The sequence below is a fragment of the Procambarus clarkii genome, chromosome 18, assembly GCF_040958095.1.
Source record: "Procambarus clarkii isolate CNS0578487 chromosome 18, FALCON_Pclarkii_2.0, whole genome shotgun sequence".
Classification (NCBI taxonomy): Eukaryota; Metazoa; Arthropoda; class Malacostraca; order Decapoda; family Cambaridae; genus Procambarus; species Procambarus clarkii.
Genome location: NC_091167.1, coordinates 33,510,106 through 33,534,072, shown reverse-complemented (window position 1 = coordinate 33,534,072; position 23,967 = coordinate 33,510,106). Strand labels below are relative to the sequence as shown.

The 23,967-nt window shown below is 42.0% G+C and overlaps 1 protein-coding gene across 1 annotated transcript; it reads right to left on the bottom strand.

Annotated features, from left to right (window-relative positions):
- Positions 1 to 101: 101 nt before the first annotated feature.
- On the bottom strand, positions 102 to 12,322 carry LOC123754595 (monocarboxylate transporter 12-B). Its single transcript, XM_045737068.2, has 5 exons — positions 11,593 to 12,322; positions 6,764 to 7,034; positions 5,188 to 5,814; positions 3,920 to 4,111; positions 102 to 3,450 (listed from the first exon to the last, which is right to left on the bottom strand). The coding sequence occupies exons 1-5, from the start codon at positions 12,262 to 12,264 to the stop codon at positions 3,290 to 3,292; spliced, it is 1,923 nt and encodes a 640-aa protein (XP_045593024.2). The 5' UTR covers positions 12,265 to 12,322; the 3' UTR covers positions 102 to 3,289.
- Positions 12,323 to 23,967: the final 11,645 nt, after the last annotated feature.

Genomic DNA, 23,967 nt, shown 5'->3' with positions numbered 1-23,967 from the left:
CGTATGTTAATTATCTGAACCTAGAGGATTGGGGAGGTTCAATAATCCCGAATGCACATACGGGACATGACAAAGGGAAGGCGAGTGACTCAAACAGATGGCAAATTTAACAAGAGTTTATTTAGGACAAAATTATGATATTCACCAAAACTATTGTAAGTCCCTACACAAACACTGGCAAATGTTAAATAAATTTTGACAAGGAATGATAGTAGGCATCCATCAGTCTCAGAAGACTATGGAGTTGCGCTCTGGTTGTCGGTCTGGAGTGGCCTCACCAGGGCGCAAAGCCTGGGTAGGTTGATTCGGGGGAGAAGCTTGTGGAATGAAGAAGGAATAATAACATCAGAGATTACACACACACACATTATCATCTGAATATTACCATAGGCCCGGCTGACATTGACTCACTGTCTGTACCTATGGCCGCGTGGTGACCTGCGGGTTATGATATACACAAAAGTCCTAAGTGCCTACACACTGGTAATGTGACGAGGAATTTCGACACGAACAATACATCAGAGTCCACACTTTACCATCTTGAAAACCCCGGCCTCTTACCGTAGGTAAGGTTGTCTCCACCCTTGGCTCCGTGATGTCCTCGCCGACCCTCTCGTCACTCGTTCCAGGCACTCTAATTTTTATTCTCCCCCCCCCCCACACACACACAGGGGGTCTATATGCACCGAAAACCCCACCAACAGATGTCAGCTGGTGGGTTTTCGTTGGCTTTATTATTATTATTATTAACATCTTTATTAACAAAATTAATTACAATTTTGCCTAATCTGAGGATTTTGATAGCCTTATTAAAGTGAGGATAATGCTGGTATTCACTGTCACGCAGGACAGAGGGTCATACATAAGACAATAGGTCTAAACTGTAGGCTGAAGCACATATATATCATGGTTACAATCAACGTTGGCTCAACTACAAAGAGGGAATAGCTTATATAGGGTGGTCTGCTCCACATCACACTACACTCAGCCTTCTAAGAATTTAATTAAAATTTGTTTTACAAGTGGTTATCAGGACTGAATCTCGTAACTACTCGGGTGACGGCCTATACTTTCATGTGTCTAGGTATTTACTAGACTCGTAACAAATGAGGAGGTGGGTGAGCGCCTGACTCCAACGCACTTTCAAGCAGAGGGATTAAGAATGATGGGAGCCTCATCAACAAAGGCCAAATATTCATTCTACGCGGACGCCTGTTCATCAATGAAGAACATTTTACACACGACTTACAACTGATAATGTTCGAGCATTTCTCGACCAGTGCTTCGCTGATGACCTCTGTTCGAATGGGAACTTTGTAAATGCTCCACTCAAGTACTACAAATGCAAATAATTACAAACAGAACCTAAACACTTAACCTAACCTAAATACGCATAATATGCAAATATATATCATTAATTTATATTTAAACAAATTCCCGAATCAGCATGTTACAATTGATGAATGCGTCTTTGGGGTCGACCGCTGGATGGAATGGACTTGGTCTGAGGACGGGTTGCCAAATGTTTCACGCACTTACGGTAAATTAAAATAATTACCAACAGAACCAATACAGCTAACTTTACCTTCCCATGACCTAACTATACATAGAATTATAATAAATATATAATTATTTAAAAATAAGAAAAAATATCGTTATGGTTTACACAATGGATAATTTTTATTTGTTTTGAGGTCGGCTTTGGCTTGGACAAACATAGTACCACGTTCTTGCAAGTAGATAAAATATTTGCCTAAAAATTTGCAACAGAATTAAGCACACTACAACAACTATAAATAGCAAAATATGTTGCTGGACTTCATATGACCGGAGTTATGTGTTGCTGGACTTATTGTGGCCGGAGTTGTGTGTTACTGAACTTCTTGCGGCCGGAGTTATGTGTTGCTGGACTTCTTGTGGCCGGAGTTATGTGTTGCTGGACTTATTGTGGCCGGAGTTGTGTGTTACTAGACTTCTTGTGGCCGGAGTTATGTGTTGCTGGACTTATTGTGGCCGGAGTTGTGTGTTACTGAACTTCTTGTGGCCGGAGTTATGTGTTGCTGGACTTCTTGTGGCCGGAGTTATGTGTTGCTGGACTTATTGTGGCCGGAGTTGTGTGTTACTGGACTTCTTGCGGCCGGAGTTATGTGTTGCTGGACTTCTTGTGGCCGGAGTTATGTGTTGCTGGACTTCATGTGACCGGAGTTATGTGTTGCTGGACTTATTGTGGCCGGAGTTGTGTTACTGGACTTCTTGCGGCCGGAGTTATGTGTTGCTGGACTTCTTGTGGCCGGAGTTATGTGTTGCTGGACTTCATGTGACCGGAGTTATGTGTTGCTGGACTTCTTGCGGCCGGAGTTGTGTTACTGGACTTCTTGCGGCCGGAGTTATGTGTTGCTGGACTTATTGTGGCCGGAGCTGTGTGTTACTGGACTTCATGTGACCGGAGTTATGTGTTGCTGGACTTATTGTGGTCGGAGTTATGTGTTGCTGGACTTCTTGCGGCTGGAGTTATGTGTTGCTGGACTTCTTGTGGCCGGAGTTATGTGTTGCTGGACTTCTTGTGGCCGGAGTTATGTGTTACTGGACTTCATATGGCCGGAGTTATTTCTTGCTGGACTTATTGTGGCCAGAGTTATGTGTTGCTGGACTTATTGCGGCCGGAGTTATGTGTTGCTTGACTTATTGTGACCGGAGTTGTGTTACTGGACTTCTTGTGGCCGGAGTTATGTGTTGCTGGACTTCTTACGGCCGGAGTTATGTGTTGCTGGACTTATTGTGGCCGGAGTTATGTGTTGCTGGACTTATTGTGGCCAGAGTTATGTGTTGCTGGACTTCATGTGGCCGGAGTTGTGTGTTACTGGACTTCTTGCGGCCGGAGTTATGTGTTGCTGGACTTCTTGTGGCCGGAGTTATGTGTTGCTGAACTTCATGTGGCCGGAGTTATGTGTTACTGGACTTCATGTGGCCGGAGTTATGTGTTGCTGGACTTATTCCGGCCGGAGTTATGTGTTACTGGACTTCTTGTGGCCGGAGTTATGTGTTGCTGAACTTCATGTGGCCGGAGTTATGTGTTACTGGACTTCATGTGGCCGGAGTTATGTGTTGCTGGACTTATTCCGGCCGGAGTTATGTGTTACTGGACTTCTTGTGGCCGGAGTTATGTGTTGTTGGACTTATTGTGGCCGGAGTTGTGTTGCTGGACTTCTTGCAGCCGGAGTTACGTGTTGCTGGACTTCTTGTGGCCGGAGTTATGTGTTACTGGACTTCTTGTGGCCGGAGTTATGTGTTACTGGACTTCTTGTGGCCGGAGTTGTGAGTTACTGGACTTTTTTTGGTCGTAGCGGACTGCCGCCGGCATGAAGGCCCAGAGGGCTACGGTGATAGCAGCCAGCCCAGCACACACCCACATGCTGACGGCGTAGCTGCCGGTGGCGTCCCTGATCATGCCTGAGGGAGGAAGGGAGAGGTGGAGCTGAGCGCTGACCAGCTAGCTGCTGGTAACTTTAGACTAGCGTGTGTTACATGCGCGTGTTATAAATCTCAAGTTATATGGTTTGATCTTTGATACTGTATAACACGCTTAAACAACATACATTTAAGACCAACAAGCAATAAGTAACCCGCTATTGTATTAGTCGTTTTATTAACGTTATGCAAGTATCCTGTAGGAACACGAGCAGTTAAGTAGGTGTATCTAAAATGTTCACTCTGACCCACAGTATGGAAATATTTGTATTGCACTGTGTTCTAAGTCAAACGAATCAATCTAAATCTAAATATATTATATTTAAAAAAATCGAGCTAGTGAAATAAATCAGAAATTATAGCCATATAAATGGTGAATTATAGCCATATAAATGGAGAGAAGGAACCGCATGGGTCCTTCCCTCCCCCCGGAGCCTCCATGTCTACCAACCTATGGAGGGTCCAAAGATGACGAAGCCTGTGCCAACAAGCAGCATCATGGACCCCATGGCGGACATCATCTTCTCCAGGCCCACGTAGTGAAGAGTGAGGAGGTTGTAGAGACTGTTGATTACCCCCAAGGAGCACCCCCACACACCCATCATCGCTACCTGCCACCGGTAGTCGTCCAACACGCTGAAGACTGGAAATATTAGGAGGGTAGAGTAGCCTAAGCTCCTCTAGGTAGAGTAGCCTAAGCTACTCTAGGTAGAATAGCCTAAGCTACTCTAGGTAGAGTAGCCTCGCTCCTGTGCCAGCTAAGTCCATTACGGGGTCGATTGATTGATTGATGAAGATTAAGCTACCCAAAAGGTGGCACGGGCAAGAATAGCCCGTAAGTGGTGGCCCTTTGGAGCCATTACCAGTATCAAGAGATGATACTGGAGATCTGTGGAGGTGCAACTGCTCACTGCGTGACGGGAGATGTCTCCCGTGACTACGGGGTCACCATAAAAGGTGATATAAAGTGCTACTTAAAACGTTTTATTCCGAGTTGCTGAATCTAAAACAACTACAACATATTGAAGTACGCTGGGTTGTGTGTGTGTGTGTGTGTTCAGCAACGATATTGGCAATTATTCTCTGCATGTGTGAGGAGCTAAAAAAAAAAAAAAAGTTCCAGGAGGTATTTAACCCTTAGCCAAAGCAATAATAAAGTGCATCATCATCTAGGCGTAAAAGTATATATAATGAAGTGATAGAACCATTACGAATGGGAAAATAGTAAGAAATATTTGAACACGATTAGAAAATCTTGCTACTCCAACTACTTGGGCTGGACAGTAGAGCGACGGTCTTGCTTCATTCAGGTTGGCGTTCAATCCCCATACCGTCTAAGTGGTTGGGCACCATTCCTTTCCCCCCGTCCCATCCCAAATCCTTACCCCTAATCCCTTCCAAATGCTATATAGTCGTAATGACTTGGCGCTTTCCCCCTGATAATTCCCTCCCTCCCCTCATCAGCCACTTCATTGCTGTCTCCACCGCACGCAGGTGTGCGTATGTGTAGTCACACGCACCTGTAATCACACTAAAAATACAGTTTGAAAATTTACATATTCTCAAGGAGTTGAGAGTGTTTTCATCTGCTAAAAAAAAACTTGTGAGTTTATTATGTATTAACACAAGAAAAGTTGAAACAGCAGTACTCAGAAGTACTCAGAACAAAAGAATGCATCATTAACTATGTGTAGATATTGTAACAAGCAGTGTACAAACCGACTGTTGAAGCAGCAGCAAGGGAGACACTGGTCATGTAGTAAGCTCGCATGTTGAACCTGGGCCGGTCTGACAGCAAGGACGCTGTGATGGTAGCCACCAAACAAGCAATGGATCCTACCGTCAAGCACCAGCCAGCTGCCTCATTGGTGTGTCCAGCTGCCTGCATGGCAAAGGGCATAATGGATACAAAGTTCATGCAGCTGTTGAATGTAAACATTCCTCCCATCGCAATAATGGCCGCTGGCGGGGACTTGAGGGTGGACAAGTTGCCGATCGTCCTCTGCAACACCCTCACCAACATCCTACACTTTCCCTTATTTTCTACAGTCTCAGCACCTGATGATTTTGCATTTGAGTCGTCGTCTTGGACAGAAGAGTTATATTTTCCCTGGATGGGCCTCAAGAAGGAGGCACCAACACAGCCGTGGAGCATGACAGCACCGAAGACGAGGGTGCCGCCGGTGTAGCCAAACGCCTTGTGTAGTATCCCTATCAACACGGGCGCTATCATCGGTCCTAGGCTGAGAGCGGAGATAACACACCCATTTGCCACGCCCTTCCGTCCGGAGAAGTAATGAGGCACGATGAAATAGCACATGTTCAGCAGTGAGCCCCAGCTTAACCCTGAGATGGCAGGAAGAAAGGGAACATTATATTCTCAACCCCACACATCTCAGAGGACGACGATCCAGGACGACGTTTCGGTCCGTCCTGGATCAGTATCAAGACGGACCGAAACGTCGTCACTTCCTTTACTTTCAGATGAGTGGACTGGACATCTAATTTTCAATCACGATATTGTGACTTGCTGTCTTCAAGGTGGACATGTCATAAAACACTCTACTAAACAATAATAATAAAAGATTAATTAGGATTCTGTCAGTTCCAAGAAATTATGGTTATTATGTACTCAAAATTAATCGAGTCTAAGGTAAATATATTTTCGGTATTCAATATTTTTATAGAATATGATTCTTTATGACCACAGCCCAATCTAATAACATCAACACTTTTGCAATTAATAACAGTATAATTTAAGATTTTTGGAAGATTCCATTCTGATTCAGATATTTTTGGAAGATTTCATCCTAAATATGAGATACAGTAAAAGAAAAAATCCGATTAAATGATTAAAGTGTGTTTCGGAATGGCTGACACTTGGACAAAGGATTACATAAGAATATAAGAACCAGAGAGGTTGCCCATTCCACGTGGGTTCCATTTATTTCCAACAACTTCAGATACACTGAAGATGTATCTGAAGATGGAGCGTAGTAAGGTGTTGAACTACTTTGCCTGCACCCGAATGCTTTGGGAGGGGGTCATACGTAAAACTTGGATTGGCTTCAGAAGGGGACTCCGGACTTCCTGTGATATCAGTAGAAATCCGGTTGTATGTCTTTTTATCAAGTCAATGATGGTACAGTGGAAGAGTATGTAGGCTTGGTCGCGGTTTCGCGTCACCTCAGAGCCTCAGTGGATTTTCTAATCTATCAAATATTAACGCTCCGAGCCCTACGTTCCAGGACGAACCCTTTCCCTATCTTGCAGGACAGACCCTCCGAACCCCTACCTCCCATGATGGACAAGGAGAAGAAGAGAAACGTGGTGGAGGTGGCGAAGGCGGAGAGGACGAAGGAGCAGGAGCCGAAGAAAGAAGCCATCATAGCCACCTTCCTCCAGCCGAACTCCTCCACCAGGGAGCCAACAACGAGACCGGAACTATGCCACACAAACAGCATGATGCTGAAAATCCAGCCCACGGTGGCTGAGGATGCTCCAAGCTCCAGCAGCAGCGGAGAGAACAGGATGCCGAAGCAAGGCACAACCATGCCCGCAAACAACTATGGAACAAGATTACAATAATTAATAACAAAGGGATGGGAGTGCATTCAGTGTAGCTTAAAACCTAGATAATTATTCATGTTAATTTTTGTTGATATATAGAATTAAAGGAAGTGACTTTCCTTCTATAATTAAGCCATACCAGAAAATATTTTTATTTGAAATTTCATTAAGATCGGTTACTCCACTCCGAAAGAAAATTTATCATACATATATCAAAGATAATTAAACTCCACACCTATTTCACTATTAATATTTTATAATTTTATCACAAAACTGGGTTCAAATTTTTACCTCAAAATATAAATTTGGGCCTAATATTTCTATAGTTGCTTTCATTTAATATTTTATAAAATGCAAACAATTCAAAAGCCTACAATTTGGGTACATTTCCTGAAATAAAATCACGTATTTATTAATAATGATTATACACAGAAATCCCATTATCGTGATATATCAGTTCGAAAATCTTCAGGAGCCTGGTATCTGGGTATCTGGGAACACCCAGCGCATAGGTTCGAATCCTCATCACAGCTCGAGTGGATTTTCTCAGTAATAATTATCTAATTTGGGTTGTGTTGTCACGTGATTACTGGACATGTCTGGGACTGCATGTAGAGTTGAAAGATAAAGAAGCGTGTTAATGATTATCTCTTACTGTCATCTATAATATATATATATATATATATATATATATATATATATATATATATATATATATATATATATATATATATATATATATATATATATATATATATATAATTGTCGAGTTCTATTTAGTTTTGATTATTTAATACCCTATTATATATATATATATATATATATATATATATATATATATATATATATATATATATATATATATATATATATATATATATATATATATATATATATATATTTAGTTGTCGAGTTCTATTTAGTTTTGATTATTTAATACCCTATTATTATATATATATATATAAAATATGGGAAGGGAGTACCACCTCTAGCTGGAAGAAGGGGGACCCATAGCCTCGGAGGAAACCACGCATAACGCATTAGAGGGAATGTTTAGATCCCCTCCAATACAGTTTCTGTGTGCTTTTCTCCTACCACCCCCTTCCTTGAATATTTTTTGTGCTTTATTATGCATTTGATGGTTACAAGATATACATGGGTTGATACAAAAATAATAATGCAAAAAGGTGCTTAAAGGTTATGGATCTCTTGAAGAACACAACAATGGGAAACATTGATGAATGTCACAGACGGGTTCGATCATTGTTGCAAGTCAAACACTTCTTCGAATTCCTCTGAAGTTGGACTAGTGCCCAAGACGCAACAGGCATTTCCCCTCTGAATCGCAACACTGAGGCGCTGGAACAAGAAACTTTTTGCTCTCTGGTCTTTTGTAGCGCTGATCAATTTGTCCCCCAATTCCTTCAGGAACTTCAATGCACATTTTCCCCACGAACCGAGGGTCTCCGAGCCGATCGGAACAAAGCTGTAGCAGTGTGCTAGACCTCTGTATTTAATAATTTTCTGCGATTCCCTGAAAGAAGCAGCACCACCGCTTTCACGTGTGCTGTAGTGGAGGTAGGTACTGGCCAGTGTGGCAGCGCACGTGTAGTCCCATACCACTTGCTTACCATCCTTCCAAGGTAGCAAGGTGACCCCATCAGGGCGCTTCTGAGGGTCGTTAGGTCTGGATAAGTGTGGTTCTCTTTGTGCCGGGCAGCGGGCTGTGGCGAGGCTCCTCTTGATGATGTCGTTGACTTCTTCATGTCTTGCAATTTTACCCTGTGATTTACGACATACCAGACCATGACGACCATATTGGTCTGCCATCGCAGTTCCGCAGATGCACCTATGTTCGGTGAGGATGGGGGCGGCAAGGCGAAGGGCAACTCCAATGCGGAGAGCGTCATGACTGAGGCGAGTTCCCAGGGCTGCATTGGGCACAGCAAATAAAAAATCCCCGGCGTGGGGTGCTGTTACCGCTAGGAGGCGGGCTTTGTTTTCAGCATCAGCGTTGTCAATCATTGCTGTGACAGTCTTTTCCATTATGGGGCTATCCCAGTGGGCCTGCTTGTGGTCTTTTGGGACTTGTGGTCGGGGTTGAGGGTGTGCAATGGTGTCCCATTGTCTGGCTGCTTCGATGAACGTTTGATCATGAGTTCCCGCTGTCTCTCTCATACGCTCTGGTAGGATCTGCCCTACCAATTCGTTGGCTGCTGTACATGAGGATAAGAATGCTGGAAGTGCTACCTCAGTTGCCTTTCGTATGCCTATCCCTCCAAATCTCACTGGTAGTGTATATATATATATATATATATATATATATATATATATATATATATATATATATATATATATATATATATATATATATATATATATATATATATATATATATATAGCACAAGCAAGCAACATATTTCGGAACATTCTGAGTGATAAATATACACATTTCTTCCTTTACACATGCAGTATGTTACCAGACGTACACACAAATACTTTTATGACTAGGTACTCAGACAATTTGCAGTAGACATTCAGACAATTCAACAAAAGGTTACAATCTTAGTTCAAATTTCTTATATCTCTCCAGAATATCATCAATCTTTCCGTTGTGACACATCCAGGCTATTTGTTCAGGAACAGTCCTTATCTCAGTGTTTCTATATACGTTAATCAACGGGCAATCAGGAACATAATGGGTGAGGGTGTGTGACCTTAACATATCACATAGTTTACACCTCGTGTCATTATTATTAACACCTATTCCATATTCCCAGTAATATTTGTACCCAAGCCTGAGCCGCGTGTGTATAGAGTCACTTCAAGCATTTCTCCTTTTACCATAAGTGAAATGGGGTGTTTTGACTCACACACACACGTAGCGTTGCATGTTGTTGTTGTTGTATTAGATTTAGCTACTCAGAATGAAATGTCCATGTAGCCCAGGGCTATGGTGATCCCGTAAGTGTTGCATGGTTTGGCTTCCCTCATACATTTCTCCTCTCCTCGCCACTTCTGCCTGTGCCTGAATATTTCTGATTTTGCTTCTTATTTGTCTCATTGCGAAAACACATTTAACTTGTGGTTTTGATGTGGCACGTTTGGCCAAGTCATCCGCCACCTCATTGAGCGCTATTCCAACATGAGATGGAATCCACGTGAATTTCACTTTGTGGCCGTTCAGCTGTATATCATTTATCCTTTTCTTACAATCCTCAACTATGGACACGAAGATTGGATTTCGACTGTTTAAGGAATCAAGTGCTCCTCGGTTATCGACAAATACAAAAACATCTTTGTCGTCATGACGTACTTCCTCCAAACACGCCAGAATGGCCTGCAGTTCAGCTTGTGTGGATGATATATAATTACTAAGTCGAAGTTCAATTTCCTGTCCACAGTCCCAAACTCAGTATATTCCCTTATTAGGACACCACACCCGGCCCTGCCATCCTCCGCCACCGACCCGTCACAATATACATGTAAACTATTGTTTCTTGGTAACCGAGATATCTGCTTCCATACAAGCACCGCAATTGTCCCGGTTCATGATGAATCTTTTTCACCTTGAGGGGTACAGTTTCGACGTCTATTTTCTGTACTTTCCAGGGAGCAGACCTATTACACTGTCGAGAGGGTTTACAGCAATCAAGTACATTGTATTCCCTGAGGTTATGAGCTAATGCCCTCGTGTAGCGTGTCTCTTAGTTTCCTGGAAGTGTGTACGTCACTCAGGCAGGTCTGAACGCTCTGAAACAGCTTATCCCCTCCTTCTCTCCGCATGAAACGAATAGATACTCTAGTATTAATGTACAACCTGTCCTCTTAAAAATAACGTCGCTTTTGGCCGTTTGCCCGTATGGCCGAAAGTGGACGTAATTTGAAAATGAAAAAAAAATGAAAATAAATTTGTGATTTTTTTTCAACAACAGTAAGTTAAGGGTCCTTTGATAGGTTAGGTGGGCAGGAAATTCTCATAAAGTTTCAAAAGTTACGAAAAACGTGAATTGAAAGTTTCCTCTCCTAACCTGTCTGAGTAAGCCAGACGACTCAAACTGAAAACGGAACAGTACGTCACTTTTGTGAGTCGATTTCATTTCAAATTACGTCCAAATTTGGCCATAGTGCGCATACGAGCCAAAAGTGACGTTATTTTTAAGAGGACGGGTTGCACGGACAAGTATAAATAATTCTAATAATTATCAATAATTCTAATCCTAAGGAAGGGTAAGGTAATTGTCAGGAGAAAGAGCTAAGTCATTACGACTATAAAGTACTTCAAAGGAATATGAGGATTGGGATCTCTTGCGCCAGGTAACTACGACGAGCTCACCATAGCCCGTGCTACTTGGAACTTTTTGTTGCGAGTAGTAGTAGGCATGCATCAGTCTCAGGAGACTATGGAGTTGCGCTCTGGTTGTCAGTCTGGAGTGGCCTCACCAGGGCGCAAAGCCAGGGTAGGTTGATTCGGGGGAGAAGCTGTTACCCAGGCAGCAGGTCCCCTGAATGTTTTAGCTGAACCTAAAACAACAACAACAACTCCGTACTCACCATACAAATGGAGGCTCCGAGCGCGATCAGCCAGACCCCGGCGCAACCAGAGACGCCATCGTCAGCAGTATGTCCTAATGTCTCTCCGACCACCGTGTTCTTCGCCTCCTGGGCAGGTAAGCTCTCTGTGCTCCTAGTACTTCCTTCCCAGACATTTAGTGAGCTTTCTTGGCGAGGGTCTGTCGTATGGTCGGGCTGACCTCGCTCCTTGTACACTGTCAGCTCTATGAAGGTATCGCATACTTTGCCAGAAGGTCTTGCGTAGTGGCTGAAGCCCTTGTCCACGACCCCTGCGGAGTCGTGGTTGTAACTCTTGTTCACGACCCCTGCGGAGTCGTGATTGTAACTCTCGTTCACGACCCCTGCGGAGTCGTGATTGTAACTCTCGTTCACGACCCCTGCGGAGTCGTGATTGTAACTCACGTTCACGACGTCTGCGGAGTCGTGGTTGTAACTCTCGTTCACGACCCCTGCGGAGTCGTGATTGTAACTCTCGTTCACGACCCCTACGGAGTCGTGATTGTAACTCACGTTCACGACGTCTGCGGAGTCGTGATTGTAACTCACGTTCACGACGTCTGCGGAGTCGTGATTGTAACTCACGTTCACGACCTCTGCGGAGTCGTTCACAACAGCATATGTCTTCACTTGTTTTTTCTTATCACGAGTCATTTTTGTTAAATATATTATTGTATCAATTTTCTTCCTTGGAGACTGCCTTAGGCTTTTGATTCCGATTCCGTGATCTATGGAATTTAAAAAAAAAATAAGTTTCAAGATAGAAATTAAAAACAGTATTTGCAATAAAAGAAATTATATCAATCATTTAGAACCACTTGCTCCTACTCACATCCCTGTGTGTGGATATTTGTATCTAAGAGAGAAGAGACAGATTCAGATATCGTCTGATAGACTCCAGCAAGTCATAAAAGTATTGTGCTAGATAAAGTACAACCTCGTCCTTCCTACATTGTGAGGGAAAGAGCACCTGGGAAGCAAATAGGCCAAGAAGGTAAGAATTATGGCACTGACACTCACATTTTTCATCACGTGTTAATTTTCGTGATTTACACACACACACACACACACACACACACACACACACACACACACACACACACACACACACACACACACACACACACACACACACACACACACACACACACACACACACACACACACACGATACACACGGTATCATCTGGGAGGGGAAATCCTGCAAGAATCAAATAGAGAGAAGGATCTGGGGGTTGATATCACACCGAACCTGTCCCCAGAGGCCCACATCAAAAGAATATCATCAGCGGCATATGCTAGACTGGCCAACATAAGAACTGCCTTCAGAAACTTGTGTAAGGAATCTTTCAGAACCCTGTATACCACTTATGTAAGACCAATCCTGGAGTATGCAGCTCCAGCCTGGAGTCCATACCTAGTTAAACACAAGACAAAGTTAGAGAAGATTCAGCGGTATGCCACCAGGCTCGTCCCGGAACTGAGAGGATTGAGCTACGAGGAAAGGCTAAAGGAGCTGAACCTCACATCCCTGGAAAACAGAAGAGTAAGGGGAGACATGATATCCACCTACAAAATTCTCAGGGGAATTGACAGGGTGGACAAAGACAAACTCTTCAGCACGGGTGGGACACGAACAAGGAGACACAGGTGGAAACTTAGTACCCAGATGAGTCACAGAGACGTTAGAAAGAATTTTTTCAGTGTCAGAGTAGTTAATAAATGGAATGCACTAGGAAGTGATATGGTGGAGGCTGACGCCATACACAGTTTCAAATGTAGATATGATAGAGCCCAGTAGGCTCAGGAATCTGTACACCAGTTGATTGACAGTTGAGAGGCGGGACCAAAGAGCCAAAGCTCAACCCCCGCAAGCACAATTAGGTGAGTACAATTAGGTGAGTACACACACACACACACACACACACACACACACACACACACACACACACACACATATATATATATATATATATATATATATATATATATATATATATATATATATGCAAACAAGCCTGAATGGTCCCCAGGACTATATACAACTGAAAACTCACACCCCAGAAGTGACTCGAACCCATACTCCCACAACTGGTATGTACAGGGACGCCTTAATCCGCTTGACCATCACGACCGGACAAAAGGAAGTGATAGCCGAGGCTATATGAACCACTTCCCCGCCGGCACTCGGATGGTAATCTTGGGCATAGCATTTTATCAAATCACCTCATTCTTTGGGGCACACGTGAGGAACACAAATGCAAACAAGCCTGAATGGTCCCCAGGACTATATACAACTGAAAACTCACACCCCAGAAGTGACTCGAACCCATACTCCCACAACTGGTATGTACAGGGACGCCTTAATCCGCTTGACCATCACGACCGGACAAAAGGAAGTGATAGCCGAGGCTATATGAACCACTTCCCCGCCGGCACTCGGATGGTAATCTTGGGCATAGCATTTTATCAAATCACCTCATTCTTTGGGGCACACGTGAGGAACACAAATGCAAACAAGCCTGAATGGTCCCCAGGACTATATACAACTGAAAACTCACACCCCAGAAGTGACTCGAACCCATACTCCCACAACTGGTATGTACAGGGACGCCTTAATCCGCTTGACCATCACGACCGGACAAAAGGAAGTGATAGCCGAGGCTATATGAACCACTTCCCCGCCGGCACTCGGATGGTAATCTTGGGCATAGCATTTTATCAAATCACCTCATTCTTTGGGGCACACGTGAGGAACACAAATGCAAACAAGCCTGAATGGTCCCCAGGACTATATACAACTGAAAACTCACACCCCAGAAGTGACTCGAACCCATACTCCCACAACTGGTATGTACAGGGACGCCTTAATCCGCTTGACCATCACGACCGGACAAAAGGAAGTGATAGCCGAGGCTATATGAACCACTTCCCCGCCGGCACTCGGATGGTAATCTTGGGCATAGCATTTTATCAAATCACCTCATTCTTTGGGGCACACGTGAGGAACACAAATGCAAACAAGCCTGAATGGTCCCCAGGACTATATACAACTGAAAACTCACACCCCAGAAGTGACTCGAACCCATACTCCCACAACTGGTATGTACAGGGACGCCTTAATCCGCTATCACCTCATTATGTCCGGTCGTGATGGTCAAGTGGATTAAGGCGTCTTGTACATACCAGATGCGTTGCTTCTGGGAGTATGGGTTCGAGTCACTTCTGGGGTGTGAGTTTTCAGTTGTATATAGTCCTGGGGACCATTCAGGCTTGTTTGCATTTGTGTTCCTCACGTGTGCCCCAAAGAATGAGGTGATTTGATAAAATGCTATGCCCAAGATTACCATCCGAGTGCCGGCGGGGAAGTGGTTCATATAGCCTCGGCTATCACTTCCTTTTGTCCGGTCGTGATGGTCAAGCGGATTAAGGCGTCCCTGTACATACCAGTTGTGGGAGTATGGGTTCGAGTCACTTCTGGGGTGTGAGTTTTCAGTTATATATATATATATATATATATGTCGTACCTAGTAGCCAGAACTCACTTTTTGGCCTACTATTCAAGGCCCGATTTGCTTAATAAGCCAAGTTTTCCTTAATTAATATATTTTTTCTAATTTTTTTTTTATGAAATGATAAAGCTACCCATTTCATTATGTATGAGGTCAATTTTTTTTTATTGGAGTTAAAATTAACGTAGATATATGACCGAACCTAACCAACCCTACCTAACCTAACCTAACCTATCTTTATAGGTTAGGTTTGGTTAGGTAGCCGAAAAAGTTAGGTTAGGTTAGGTTAGGTAGGTTAGGTAGTCGAAAAACAATTAATTCATGAAAACTTGGCTTATTAGGCAAATCGGGCCTTGCATAGTAGGCTGAGAAGTGCGTTCTGGCTACTAGGTACGACATATATATATATATATATATATATATATATATATATATATATATATATATATATATATATATATATATCCAAACGTTTCCAGATATTTTAAAAAAGCGAGAGTAACCCCAGTCCATAAATGTGGTGATCTCACTGATGTCAACAACTTCAGACCTATATTAATTCTGCCAAACTTGTCAAAAACATTTGAAAAACTAATCTACAAGCAGCTTTACTCTTATCTAGCCAAACATAACATACTAAGCTCTTGTCAATATGGCTTCAGACCAAAAAAAGCACTAATGATGCACTTATTAAATATGATTAACTTGATACATGCAGCTCTTGATAAAAATGAGTTCCCTGTTGGGTTATTTGTGGACCTACGTAAGGCTTTTGAAACTGTCAACCACCAAAACCTTCTTCTTAAATTACATCATTATGGAGTCAGAGGCACGGGAGACATCTCCCGTCACGCAGGGTGCAGTTGCACCTCCACAGATCTCCAGTATCATCTATTGATACTGGTAATGGCTCGAAAGGGCCACCACTTACTTGCTATTCATGCCCGTGCCACCTCTCGGGTGGATTCATCTTTATCAATCAATCAATCGGAGTCAGAGGTCACTCCCTGCAATACCTTCAGTCCTACTATACTGACAGGCTCCAGTATGTTTCTGTGAATAATTCCATTTCTCCGACACTACCTATAAACATTGGTGTTCCCCAGGGCAGCATACTTGGCCCTCTCCTCTTTCTCATCTACATTAATGACCTTCCACATACCTCCCAACACCTCAAACCAATCTTATTTGCTGATGACACAACTTTCATATTCTCCAGTCCTGACCCTCTTGCTCTAAATGTCACTGTGAATACTGAACTAAATAAAGTCCATCTTTGGCTAACTGCTAACAAACTCACCCTTAACATTGACAAAACTTTCTATATTTTGTTTGGTAATAAATCCTCAAATGAAATTAATCTAAGAATAAACAATATACAAATCAGTAGTAAAGTTGATGGTAAATTCCTTGGTGTCCTCATCGATAACAAGCTCAATTTCCAGGGACACATTCTAAATTTAGCAAAAAAAAGTTTCTAAAACTGTTGGCATTCTTTCTAAGATTAGATATTATATTCTTCACCCTGCCCTGGTGACGCTCTATTACTCTCTCATCTATCCTCATCTCAACTATGGTATTTGTGCTTGGGGTTCTACTACCCAAAATCATTTACGTCCCCTAATTACCCAACACAAAGCTGCTATTAGAACAATATCTAACTCTGACCCCAGACAGCGCTCGGCACCCTTACTCAAATCTCTGAATATGTTAGATATTAAGTCACTGCACATCCTCTCTTGTGTAATCTATATATTTAAAACGCTGAACTGTAATGTCAATCCTGACCTTAAAAGCTTCCTAGAAGGTTGTAACAGAACTCATGGGCATCACACCAGAAACAAATACCTATTTTCAATACATTGTTTCAAGCACGGGTTGGACAAGTATATGAGTGGGATTGGGTGGTTATAGAATAGGAGCTGCCTCGTATGGGCCAATAGGCCTTCTGCAGTTACCTTTGTTCTTATGTTCTTATGTTCTTATTTGGTATTCCAAGAGTACGACTTAATCAAACTAGGAATGCTCTTCAAATCAAGGGACCCAGAATGTGGAATGACCTTCCCAATCATGTTAAAGATTGTACCTCTCTCAACCAGTTTAAGATGAAAACTAAGTACTACCTAATTAACTCCATGTAACCTGCCTTACTTCTAAATGTCAATCCATGTCTTACTATTTAAAAAAAAAAATGCTGTTTGTTGACCAACTTGTATATTGGCTATTTACTACCATGTTCCCCCCTTTTTTTTCTTTTATTATTTTTTTCTTTCAACGCAATTTATACTTTAAGCTTAATTACTCTTAAGTTTTAGTCTAAGTGGGTTTTTTTCCACCTCACCTTGCCCGAAACGCTATGCGTACTAGTGGCTTTAGGTATTGTATGTACTACCTCTGTCTATAAATCTAACAGAATGTTTGTACTGTAACTCTGCAACTATGTATGTACTTTTCCTAAATAAATTATTATTATTAATATATATATATATATATATATATATATATATATATATATATATATATATATATATATATATATATATATATATATATATATATATATATATATATATATATATATATATATATATATATATATATATAGACATAATATCTAGAAGGGACATAACAAAGGGGATATTAATAGGGTATTAAAAGTATCAACACAAGTCAGAACACGAAACAATGAGTGTAAATTGGATAAGTTTAGATTTAGGAAAGACTTGGGTAAATACTGGTTCGGTAACAGGGTTGTTGATTTGTTGAACCAATTACCACGTAACGTGGTGGAGGTGGGGTCCCTCGATTGTTTCAAGCGTGGGTTGGACATGTATGTGAGTGGGATTGGGTGGTTATAAATAGGAGCTGCCTCATATGGGCCAATAGGCCTTGTGCAGTTACCTTTGTTCTTATGTTAAGCGAAATTTCATCTACCAGTACTCATTGTTGTGGGTTCTCATCTGTTCCGACAGTTTCAGAACCGTGTTTATGCTAAGAACCCACATGAGAACCACTGTTATATCCTACCTCGTCCTGCGTCTCTTTAGCGAGTGTACTTGAGTCACTTCAATCTTAATAGGGAAGGTCCCCCATTTCAAACATCAGCCTTGCCATCCTTGTGTGTATTATCTACACAGCGTAGTACATATGGGACCTCACCTATGCTACATGTAGCTAAAGGATGAGCTTCGTGGTTCTGCTTCTGAAGTTACTTATTGTAAATCTCAACACCTGGTTGACTTTATTTCGCGCAATAATGCATTGCTGTCTGGGCCTAGCGTATATGAGTCCCAAGGGGAAGGGGTCAGGATAAGGATTTGGGATGGGACGGGGTGGAAGGCATGGTGCCCAAACATTTTAACGGTCGGAGATTGAACGCTGACCTGCATGAAGCGAGACCGTCGCTCTACCGTCCAGCCCAAGTGGTTGAGCATGAGTCCCAAGTCTTTCACAGTTTGATCTAACCATGACTCTATTATTAATGTTTATATCGTTATCCTAGATTAAGGATATTGCTTTTCTTGCCATTAAAACATATTTGTTTTAAGCACTCCAGTTTAACTCTTTCCAAATCATAGGAGCTTTGTGTCGTCCACAAACTTGCTGATATACTGGTCACTCCAGTATCATAAGGCCTTGATAAAAATTATGAAAAGCAGTTGACCCAATACAGAGATGAACAGTGCTGCTTCCCAGTACTTCCCCGAAGAACTTTTCTTGATGTTAATACTTAGCTTGCTCTTGTTAGATCTGATCTATAATATATAGTTTAGGAACTTTCTAAACTATATCATCCTCGCAACGGCTTCTACTGATTTTCGTATATAGTTTAGTTTTGGGGCACCATGCTATAGAATAAATATATATCCTTTGTAAGACGTTCAGAGAAAGGTGTCGAAGTTAATCCTGGGCATTAGGAAACTCACATATGACGGGATTACAAAAAGCTTAATTTACATCCCCTAAAGATATAAAGAGCAGGGAGACTGGATTAAATCAAGCGAATATATGAAATGACATAAGACGGTGGATATTATATGGTAATAAATATATCAACACGAAACACGAAACAACGGATAAATCAAATAAAAACATACAGAAGATATAAGAGCCAATACCGATTTGGAAACAGAAGTTACAGATATATGGAACAAATTACTGGGTAACATAATAGATGTAAGGTCGCTGAATTGTGTCGACAGTTGGATTCCTTCTCAACTCACAATCTGGGACCTTCTCTCCCCAGGGTGGATCAGAGATGGCTAGGAATATTTCCTTTCACCTAATGCCTCTCAATCTCCCTCGCATGGGTCAGAAGTACTTATTTTCTTTCTTCGGCAATTTTCTCTATTCTTGAGCATAAATTCTAGCACTAGACTCGCTTTAGATATTTTGTTTGCAAGATTCGACTGAAATTCTGCCGCTGTTTTATAAATACGATGCAGGTGAGAGTTTCTGAGACACAATCTTTAAGGTCAGATTCGACAAGGAATTCGAACGTCAGAATTGTTAACCAACCCCACACCGGTCTGTCTAATTACCACAAGCTACCACAAACTACACAAACTTCAGAAAGCTTCCTGGCAATACGTTAGTAATGAATAAATATGATATATTTACTCATTATAATGCTGGTGCTGAATGTACAACACGAAAAAACATAATTTTAATCTGAAAAAGTATCTTTTTATAAAGAAATTAGACGAAAATAAAAAGCTGGTGACGCCAAATCAAGTCGACGATCCAAGCTTCGGTTAGGTTAGGTTTGGTTAAGTTAGGTTAGGTTAGGTTAGGTTAGGTTAGGTTAGGATAGGTTAGGATAGGTTAGGTTAGGTCAGCCTAACTTAATATATCATATTTATTCATTACTAACGCATTGCCAGGAAGCTTTCTGAAATTTGTGTAGTTTGTGGTAGCTTGTGGTAATTAGACGGACCCATCCACACACTAGAAGGTGAAGGGGCGACGACGTTTCGGTCCGTCCTGGACCATTCTCAAGTCGATTGAGAATTGACAAGTCGAATGGTTCAGGACGGACCGAAACGTCCCTTCACTTTCTAGTGTGTGGTTTGGTGAACATATTTCTGCCACGTTATTGTAACTGTACGTCTGCGTCAGAATAGTTAAATTGTAACGCACCAGGCTAGTAGACGAGGCATAAAGAACCAGACTTCACTTCCTCCTATACACTGAGAGGTAAATCATTATCAGAGGAAGGCATCAAGCGGGAAGTCCATAAATGTCACTGTTAGATAAGTAGAACCCCAACGTCGTGCAGCAGCAGCAGCAGTACCTTCGATGAGAGTGTAAGCTTCACTGAGCAGAAACAGGCACACAAGGCCCGGCCCTTGTGTGTGGGGGGGGGGGGGAGGCTGGAACAACACCAAAAAGTAGAAGAGATGCACAAGCAGGTCCACTCGCCCCTGCTTGTGCACTTTCTCTAAGATAAAAGGTGTACACAAAAATTCTACAAAAAATCTGCTGAACCTTCTTTTGTACAAAGAAAATATATAATTTACAATTATACAAAAGTAAAGTGTAGATGATTGGTCTTTTTTTTTTTGTAACTATGCACAGGTGGGTACAGAGTAGCTGACTTGTGACTCCTGTTAGCAGACTTGAAGCTATTCCTACCCATACTATTGCCATATCTCTTACCTTAATAGTTCTCTCCGAAACACGACCCGCCAATCGACTGACAACCAGGTCCGCAATTACTGCCGGGTGAACAGTTAATGAGCGGTGCCCAGTCAATCGTCCCCGGACACAAACCCAGCCTGTTGAATGTTCCTTGGTTTAAAAACATCGCCAGTAGGGGAACGTGATAACAGCTGTTATGAAAACAGGCTCATACATGCCATTAAGCACGCCCCCCCCCCTCCCTCTTCCCCCCCCCCCCCCCCACCCACCCACCAAACCACCCATCCCATCCCTAAGCACTCCCTACATCCCCTTCCCCCCCCTAATGCTGCATGGGATACCACACCTCAACTACGTCACTGCACCTTTATCATGTCACTATATAAGAACAGAGAAGCATGAGAATTAAAAACGGTAGGAAGTTTATTGGCCCGCACGTAGTAGCTCTTATTTATATCCACTCAAACTCATGAATATATATATATATATATATATATATATATATATATATATATATATATATATATATATATATATATATATATATATATATATATATAACATATATATATATATGTATGACAATGTCAGACCACGAAGGAAAAATGAAACAGGAAATTTCCTTAAGTACTTTCGTATATTAAATACATCTTCAGAAGGTGTATTTAATATACACCTTCTGAAGATGTATTTAATATACGAAAGTACTTAAGGAAATTTCCTGTTTCATTTTTCCTTCGTGGTCTGACATTGTCACATTCTTAATCACGTGTTTATTTTCGTGATATACACACATATATATGTATTTTCATTATATAACATATATATTTTCAGTTGCATATTGTCCTGGGGACCATTCAGGCTTGTTCGCATATATATATATATGTGAGAAAGCTGCATGAACGCGCAAGCCATATATCACTAAGAACTCTTTGACCCGGCCAGGATTCGAACCCATGCCGTCCAGGATCACCCCTAAACGTACCACCGCACCAATGATCGCCTAATAAGGATTGGTCAGTCTTGGCGCTTATTAACTAAGCTCCCTGACTGACCAATGATGAAAAACTGTACCCAAATGGATCCATGAGTGTCGTCGAGGATTGGTCAGTCAGGGAGCTTAGTTAATAAGCGCCAAGATTGATTGATTGGTGAAGATTAAGCCACCCAAAAGGTGGCACGGGCATGAATAGCCCGTAAGTGGTGGCCCTTTTAAGCCATTACCAATATCAAGAGCTGATACTGGAGATCTGTGGAGGTGCGAATGCACCCTGCATGACGGGAGAAGTCTCCCTTATGAATGTGTTAAGATGAAGATGAAGCAACCCGAAAGGTGGCACGGGCATAAATAGCCCGTAAGTGGTGGCCCTTTTTAAGCCATTACCAGTATCATTACCAGTATCTCCAGCTGATACTGGAGATCTGTGGAGGTGCGAATGCACCCTGCATGACGGGAGATGTCTCCCTTATGAATGTGTTAAGATGAAGATGAAGCCACCCAAAAGGTGACACGGGCATAAATAGCCCGTAAGTGGTGGCCATTTTAAGCCATTACCAGTATCAAGAGCTGATACTGGAGATCTGTGGAGGTGCGAATGCACCCTGCATGACGGGAGAAGTCTCCCTTGTGAATGTGTTAAGATGAAGATGAAGCCACCCAAAAGGTGGCACAGGCATGAATAGCTCGTAAGTGGTGGCCCTTTTGAGCCATCACCAGTATCAATAGATGATACTGGAGATCTGTGGAAGTGCGACTGCACCCTGCGTGACGGGAGATGTCTCCCGGACCAAATGGTGACCAGATGGTGGTGTAAGCGCCAAGACTGACCAATCCTTATTAGGCGATCATTGGTGTGGTGGTCACGGTACTGTGTACGTTTAGGGGTGATCCTGGACGGCATGGGTTCGAATCCTGGCCGGGTCAAAGAGTTCTTAGGATGTATGGCTTGCGCGTTCATGCAGCTTTCTCACACATGTTAGACTCAGTGCGGCCCGTGCATGCGCCAGAATTTGATGTAAAACTGTACCCAAATGGATCCATGAGTGTCGTCGAGGATTGGTCAGTCAGGGAGCTTAGTTAATAAGCGCCAAGACTGACCAATCCTTATTAGGCGATCATTGGTGCGGTGGTCACGGTACTGTGTACGTTTAGGGGTGATCCTGGACGGCATGGGTTCGAATCCTGGCCGGGTCAAAGAGTTCTTAGTGATATATATATATATATATATATATATATATATATATATATATATATATATATATATATATATATATATATATATATATATATATATATATATATATATATATATATATATATATGTGTGTATGTGTGTGTGTGTGTGTGTGTGTGTGTGTGTGTGTGTGTGTGTGTATTGAAACAGTCAAGGTATTCTTATGCAGGCGATGAGTCACTATAACGTGGCTAAAGTATGTTGACCAGACCACACACTAGAAGGTGAAGGGACGACGACGTTTCGGTCCGTCCTGGACCATTCTCAAGTCGGTATCGACTTGAGAATGGTCTGGTCAACAATCAAGGGATCCTACTTCTATCATGTTACGCGGTAAGTGGTTCCACAAATCAACAACCCTGTTACTGAACCAGTATTTATTTACCAGCGTAGGATGACAAAGTTAATTCCCCAAATTAGAAATCTTTCATATGAAGAAAGATTAACAAAGCTTAACTTGCATTCACTGGAAAGGCGAAGAGTTAGGGGTGACATGATAGAGGTTTACAAGTGGATGAATGGACATAACAAAGGGGATATTAATAGGGTATTAAAAGTATCAACACAAGACAGAACACGAAAAAATGGGTATAAATTGGATAAGTTTAGATTTAGGAACAACTTGGGTAAATACTGGTTCGGTAACAGGGTTGTTGATTTGTGGAACCAATTACCGCGTAACGTGGTGGAGATGGGGTCCATTGATTGTTTCAAGCGTGGGTTGGACAAGTATATGAGTGGGATTGGGGGGTTATAAATAGGAGCTGCCTCGTATGGGCCAATAGGCCTTCTGCAGTTACCTATGTTCTTATGCTCTTAAATGGTTACAGAAATCAACAGCCCTGTTACCGAACCAGTATTTACCCAAGTATTTCCTAAATTTAAATTTATCCAATTTATACCCATTGTTTCGTGTTTATACCCATTATGTATTGAATTTTTAACTTTAAATTCTTACCAGTCATGACCGT